The sequence below is a fragment of the Cydia amplana genome, chromosome 9, assembly GCF_948474715.1.
Source record: "Cydia amplana chromosome 9, ilCydAmpl1.1, whole genome shotgun sequence".
NCBI lineage: Eukaryota > Metazoa > Arthropoda > Insecta > Lepidoptera > Tortricidae > Cydia > Cydia amplana.
The window spans coordinates 1,880,365-1,887,838 of NC_086077.1; the positions used below are offsets into that span (position 1 = coordinate 1,880,365).

General features: G+C 36.2%; 1 protein-coding gene across 1 annotated transcript; it reads left to right on the forward strand.

Annotated features, from left to right (window-relative positions):
* Positions 1-410: 410 nt before the first annotated feature.
* LOC134650928 (uncharacterized) lies at positions 411-7,257 on the forward strand. The gene is made up of 4 exons (XM_063505883.1): positions 411-630; positions 5,943-6,022; positions 6,377-6,454; positions 6,645-7,257. The coding sequence occupies exons 2-4, from the start codon at positions 5,965-5,967 to the stop codon at positions 7,139-7,141; spliced, it is 633 nt and encodes a 210-aa protein (XP_063361953.1). The 5' UTR covers positions 411-630; positions 5,943-5,964; the 3' UTR covers positions 7,142-7,257.
* The last annotated feature ends 217 nt before the right edge of the window (positions 7,258-7,474 follow it).

Sequence of the window (7,474 nt, forward strand, 5' to 3'; positions counted from 1 at the left end):
GAATAAGAACAAACAAAAAGAAAACTGGTTCGTTAATTAATATGAACATAGACACAGGTATTGGAAATGGACATAAAGGATAAACAGGAAAAAAAATCTAATTACGTTTTGTCAGACATTGTGGTACCAGAGTTAATTAACTTTAGACTTTTAAATGCAACGCGGTACTCTATACCGGTTTAAGGGCAGCGCATCTGATTGAAAAGCCCACCTTCTCTACAGACATACAATACAGGCTTAAGCACTTTGAATATAGGAAAATGTGGGGTGGCTGCACAGCGGGCGGGCCCTTACCACGCAACGCAAGCGAACGGAAAAATTACCTTTTATCATATCCATTGACGCGCTGAGCTCACAACTCAGGCTGTATATCCTTATTGAGAACGCAATGTATGTGTTGTAGTTTTCGGGTGTAGTAGTGATAAAGGTAAGGGTGTTTAAGTCGACTTATACCTCGGTTTCGACTTTAGTCTGCTACCAACTCTCCGGGAGATCACGCGTGCGGCAGCGGAGCCGAGATTCGTAACAAAGTAAAGTTTCGTGATTTGGATAAGGTTTATTTTCAAATTTAATTCGCCGTTGTTGTTGCTTCTATTGGCTACTCTTGGAAGTTGTACGAGATAGAGAAAGGTTTGTTTATTTTGTTAATTCTTGAACAAATATTCGTTTTTAGGGATATACTCGTAACCTTGATGATACATTTAAAAACATTAGTTTGAGAGTGTGTGGTAGATCAATCTGCATTAGGGCCGATTTTTATTTTGTTAAAATACCTAATTTTTTCCGTCATAATTTGACAATATCTGATGGATATATAATACTAGCTGTCTCTGCGGCTCCGCCCGCGTGGAATTCGGTCTGTGTCAGTAAGCGGCTAATTCATCCCTAATTTCTCTCCCTCTCCCATGGAGGCGGAACTTGTATATAATATACTTTATGTATGAAGTATAAATAAGCTCAATTTTACTGTGACCTATAAAATCATCCTCAGAGTTACGAAAGCGTATGGTTTTTTTACCTACAAATGTTTGTCTCAAATTAAGATTTTGTATTTATTCCGCCAAGAATGATGAGCTCTTCAAATTTTTAACGAAAGAGACTACGTCAAAATAGAAATCGGCCAATTAAAGAAAAACATCGAAAGTAACAGAATTAGTTATTACGTATTGTTGAGATCACTTCATAAAAACATGTAAGCAAATTTTTCATCGACACAAAAAATCGCGTGCTAGAAAAAAGAAAACAATATTATTTTGGTTAGGTATACCTTCGTAAATCGAATTTATTTCTAACGAATCGGAACCTCATTAAGTCGGGCAAGAACCTCATTAGTAAGTTGATATGCTTTTCATCACACCAGCTCGTAAAGGATCTCTATATTCTTTAATAACAGACGATGACGAGAAAGATGTATTTTATTCACAAGAATCAATAAGTTATAATTTACACATTTGTTTGGCTGGTGGAATTGAATTGTAGTGATGTTTTTTGAACGACACATATTTCATTGCGTTCGTAGATTATGATTTCTAATGTTCTACAGTTATCTCTAATTGAGGGGGGATTTAAATCTTCTCGAGGCAGAGGTGTAGGGTTGGAGCCGTACCGGTGTAGATTTATTTGACATTCATAAGCGCATTGTAATATGCCTACTTGAATAAATTATCTTTTATCTTATCTTAGTATTTTGCTCGCGTTGGTATGACATACAGTCACTTGTATGTAGAATAAATATCTTTAAACCTAACCTAACTACGTTGTGTTATTATGTAATTGGCCACTTTGATTATCACTATCCTATTTGACGCTTAACTGTTCATGACTGTTGATACGAAAATAGTACATTATGATACAAGTGCGAAAAGTAGGTCATGTTTCAATTTATCGCCACTCGTTGCGAATTACCTTTTCGCACGTTTATTGTACGTCGTTTTACAGTACATATGGCCCTTTAAGTTTTCGACATAGGCACTTTATTATGGTAATTACCGCACTAGAGCACCATATGTACTGTTAAAGACCACCCCATCTGTCTTTATATGTCATAATGGGCGCGTCGCGTGTTCTCAACTCTGTTGCAATAGTAGTTTATGCAACAGTGATATAATAAGGGTACTTAAAATTCAAGGGTCGAAGTTACAAAACGAGACGTAGTCGAGTTTTGTAAAAAAAGACCCGAGAATTTTAAGAACCAATTATGAGCTGTTGCATACATTACTTTTTCTATGACAGCTGCAGCAAAAAAAAAGAGTTATTATTAAAAAAAAAGAGTTATTATTTAAAAAAAATTGAGTTATTATTTAAAAAAAAAAGAGTTATTATTGTAAATGAAAACATACCTCTTTCAATCAAGATGATCGGAACTTGTATCTTTAAAAAAAATAAAGCAGTTGTATTATACTCATAAGATGACTGCTAGCAGTCATCTTATGAGCCTATAGACAAATCATTCAAATGACATTGCTTTAGATATCACTGTCAGTCATTTAATTGACACATTTAAGTGCTGGAGTAGAAAAATAAAATTAAGTTAAGACTTAAAATGAAGTTAGTACTTATGTCCTTTAGCACACAGCCCGCCTCTAGGTACTTAAGCCTTCGATCAACACGGAAGGGATGCGGCATTCGCACTATTTCCCCTCTGCCTAGGTACAAGATCAACTGATCTAGCGCGGGTAATAAAACTAGTTGCGCTCGGATTTTTAACTAGACCGAGTCCAGACGCGCGAGTGAACACAGCAGCAGAAAAAATGCCTAATTGCTCGGGTTTTTGTTGTAAAAAGAGGTCGGGGACATAACATTTACAAAAAGAAGGTGTTACATTTCACATGTAATATTGTTTTTACATGTCATACGATTAATTACATTTAAACACAATTATTATGTTTTAGTCAAATGTAATTGCTGGATTTATCGATTTTGCTCGCCCAGTACAAATTGCGGATCGGTCGAGCGACAAATCCGACTTCTCATCTCTCAGAAAACAATAAAATTCTTTGACGAAAATGTGTTAGTGTGCGTGTTGTGACACTTGTAACTCATCCGTACACAAAAAGAGATCGAGGTTTGCAAGATTTGTCTTTGACGTGTGTCTTTTTCTATGTATTTGTGTCGTCATTACAGATTGGATTTTGTATGTAAGTATGTGAGAAGTGCGACTGTGTGCACGTTCCCCCCCGCGAAAAATGGCAGAATGATTTGAATGTCAAGATATCGCTTGGGCCTATCCCTTCCGACCTGTCGGAAGCCCGTGTTGATCGAAGACTTAAGCCAATTCTAAAATGAGAATCAAAATGAAAAACAATTCAATTCGAAACTCATTCAAGTGCAGACAATGTAAATTACTGTACATATGGCCCTTTAAGTTTTCGACATAGCCACGTATTATGGTAATTATCGCACTAGAGCACCATATGTACTGTTAAAGACCACCCCATCTGTCTTTATATGTCATGTTGGGCGCGTCGCGTGTTCTCAACTCTGTTGCAAATAAAATTAAGTTAGTACTTATGTCCTTTAGCACACAGCCCGCCTGTAGGTACTTAAGTCAATTCTAAAATGAGAATCAAAATGAAAAACAATTCAATTCGAAACCCATTCAAGTGCAGACAATGTAAATTAAAAGTACTTAAACTCCATTTGTAAAAAGGTCAAAACATTTCATTTAAAGGGGAATAAGGTCAAGGGCGTTTGTTCTAAACGAGCTTTAGCAAAAAGCTTAAATACTGCTAAAATTAACGTTAATTGGACGCTCACTAAGCAGGCTGTGCATAAAATACGAGTAGCACAAAGAGCCATGGAGCGCACCATGCTCGGCATTAAACTGCAAGACAGAGTGAGGAATGTCGAGATCCGACGCCGCACCAAGGTGCGGGACGTGGGTGACGTCATTGCCAAGCTTAAGTGGAGTTGGGCGGGACATGTTGCTAGGCAGAGTGATGGCAGGTGGACCAAAATGTTAACGGATTGGTGGCCGCTTACAGAGAAGCGCCTGGCGTCCATTGGCTCGTCGGGTGGATGACGTTCGAAGTATCGCGGGGCACTTTTGGATGAGACCAGCACAGGACCGGCACAAGTGGCGTACAGCAGTGGGCGACCGAAGGCTAAAATGATGATGATGAATATTAACGTTATTGAAAAGGAAATTCTGTGTAAAAAACGGCAGGTGTACGGATTGAATAAAAGAAAGAAAAGTCCACATATTAATCCTCAAGGCGCTTGGGTCGACATAAATTAAAAGTTGGACCAACTGTGGCTTACTGAGAGTATACTAGAGCCCTATTCTGTTTTTTTTTTTAATTTCTGTAGATACTTGACTTCTCTATAAGTCCGTGATGACCGTGATAAATAACCACTTTTTAATGAGTTTTTGTTTTACAAGGTGACAAAATTGTAGTTGAGTTAAAGTCGTGTCGTGCTAATATTGATAGGTAATAGATGACAGGAAAACGTATTAGAAATGTGCAGTCAAGCGTGAGTCGGACTTAATGTACGGAACCCTTGGAACACGAGTCCGACTCGCACTTGGCTGGTTTTTTTTACAAAACTACTTGAATGTTCATGTTATTTCAGAATGTGAAATGATTGTACATATTAAGGCAGCTTAGTTCGTATGACTCTTAATGGTTGTTATTACTCAAAAAGTCTTTAGTAATTATAATGATGAGCTATTATTACTATTTAACAAGTATAAATCTTCAATCATTAGGTATAATATTGAGCCATTATTAGTATTTCACGAGAAACGTAATAATTACACCAATTTTCAATACGATAATTGTCGTTTTCAAATTACCACGTCGTTATAGTGTCGTTACCTCCTCATGAATTAAAGAAAACATTTTCAACACGTGTCGTTCATGATGGTCCTGCTTCAGCACACATATGTAAGTCGTAACAGCCATTAGAAACATACTTCATTGTATACCGTAGTCTCTAAATTCCAAATTCGAACTGGTTTTTCAATGGCTAATTTCACAAATCCACACGGGGAACTGGGGTTGGAAATTTAATCGGCCTCAGTGAATTCAAGTCAGTATTCAAGTATACCTATATACGCGAGAAAAATCAGACAAGAGGTGTTGTAGCAATAGAACCTGAGAGCTACGATAAATCCTGTTTCCGATAGAAATACTAGCCTCTCGTAGAAATACTAGGTTACCTGGTATGGTATCGACCTGTCTGGGTGCAGCGAGCGAAAAGTCTAGATATTGCAATTTTCAACGCTATGTTCCCGTCCGCATGGCTGACCGGGCGGACTGATATCAAGAGGTGTATATTCTTATAGTAATTTCGTGTTGGTTATCAATTTGTAATTAATATGAGCATATCTATTATAAATTGATAATAAGAAATTACTATCTGAATAGACGTCCGGCATATTGTAACATGGGGATTATTCTTACTAGAAGGCTATAATAGTTATTTACGATACAAGTGCGGAAAAGAGGAAATTCGAAACGATAAATTAAAACACGACCGAAGGGAGTGCCTAAGATCGACACGAGTTGCGAATTACCTATTCGCACGTGTATCGTACAACGTTTTACGGTAAACTTTTGACATATGTAGCACCATATGTACTGTAAAAATATTTTGCAGGCAATCAAATTAGAACCTAAAATAGTGTTTGAGGAATAGCTATGTTTTTCACCATCCATAACTCCCGAAGGAATAATATAGGCCTTGTTCCTTCAGTCAGTACATCTGAATGAAATAAGATCTTTTTCGAGCAAGTGTGAATAGTGTGATGAAAAGTGAAGACTTGAAGAGTCATTTCCCTTTTGATGTCTTATTATTTAATGACATCTTACTTATTTCCCAGATTAAACCCATATATATGTTTTTGGATAGAACTACTGCGTAGCTGGTGGGCAAGCTGTAGAAAGTAGAGGTAAGAATTATTTTGTTTGTTTCAAACTAAACACTTTTCTTTGTTGCAGGTGGAAATTGAGAAAAGGAATCATGCCGCGTATCGCACCATTCACTTGTTGCCTGATTATTGTATTCACTACGTTTATAGGTAAAATACTTCTTCATACTATTCTTGATCATTTTGGTTTGGGTTATTTTCCTTTTTAAATTGTCTCCCCATCCCTACTCATATTATAGATGCGAAAGTAACTCTGTCTGTCTGTCTGTTACTTCTTGACGCTTAAAAAAAATCGAAATATTGTGTGATGTTATACTTAATGTGGTACATAATTACCTACCTACTCGATTTTTGCATAACGATATATAAATGTAAGAACAGCAAAAAATTTACTGTTAAAGAAATTCTATAGGTATTATAACTTTAAATTTACCTACTTAGATACGTGTTCGAGCGTTCGTGTACATTTTTAAAATATTCATGGCTTTATGTTTTTGTTCACAGATGAGGGTAATGGAAAATGGAAAAGTAAAAACAGAGAAAATCTCCAGAAAGACATCGCTGAGTTCCAGGAAATGAAGGGTAATAATATTAACATTTATTTTGGTTGTAGGTACTCTATTGACATTTTTTTTATGTCAGAACATACCTATCAGTGAATATACATTTCTGATAAAATTTGATAAAATGTACCTATTTATTTTACGTGATTAACCCAATACTTTTTTCGACTCTTGTGATTTCTAAGCCTGTATTTTCTTTATGTTTACAGAAAAGATTGAAGATGAAATAGAAGACATCTACGACGAATATTCTGACAACTGGGTCAAGGATGAAGAATTTTCTAATGAAGAAGAAACTTTCGAAATGTCTGATATAGACAATGCTCATAATGATAAAAATAATATCAATATCCTCAATTTGATAAGCAATTATACGAAGGGTCTAACCGAAGGCACAGACAGACCTGTGCCTGAAACTTCTAAGGTAAATGGGACGCCTACAATTGATACAATAAAAATAAGTACGACTGAAAAAGCTAATGTAGTTCGCTCAAAATGGCCAAAGTTTGAAGATATTTTGCTGGAGATGGGCAAAAAATACGATTGGAAAAATGACAGATGGATTAAAGTGAAAAAGAAAGCCAATCAATCAAGCGAAGAAAAGCATTTAGCATTCCATAAGAGACATTTTAGCTACAAAACTGTGAAACTAAATAGAAGTAAAACTAGACGCAATGTCGTGATAGCAGTCACAGCGGTGAGATAGGACGGGCCAAGTCGTCTGGCTCACTTTGGTAGAAAAATCTAAAATCTATTTTTATTAGTCGCTGCGGGACCAAAGCGTCATCTAATCGATAATTTAATATTGAATTGTAGCTTCAAAGTTATAGAATGAAGGCTAAGTGATCCGATATTTAGCAGTTTTGTATCGATGAGAAGTTAGGTTTTATGTAATATTGTTCTCTCTATCGTAGTCATGTGCCATTTTGAATAAACCAGACCCCATTGTATTTAAAGCCTAAAGCATTGCGCAATTGCTTCAAAGTCAGTAAAAAAACCTAAATATGTTAAGTAGATCTTTCATCTCTAATAAATAATT

Excerpts from the sequence above, each read along its gene's own strand:
- LOC134650928 (XM_063505883.1), top strand. The coding sequence starts at position 5,965 with ATGCCGCGTATCGCACCATTCACTTGTTGCCTGATTATTGTATTCACT. Across the intron at positions 6,023-6,376 it reads TGTATTCACTACGTTTATAG|ATGAGGGTAATGGAAAATGG; the intron begins GTAAAATACTTC and ends TTTTGTTCACAG. Across the intron at positions 6,455-6,644 it reads TGAGTTCCAGGAAATGAAGG|AAAAGATTGAAGATGAAATA; the intron begins GTAATAATATTA and ends TTATGTTTACAG.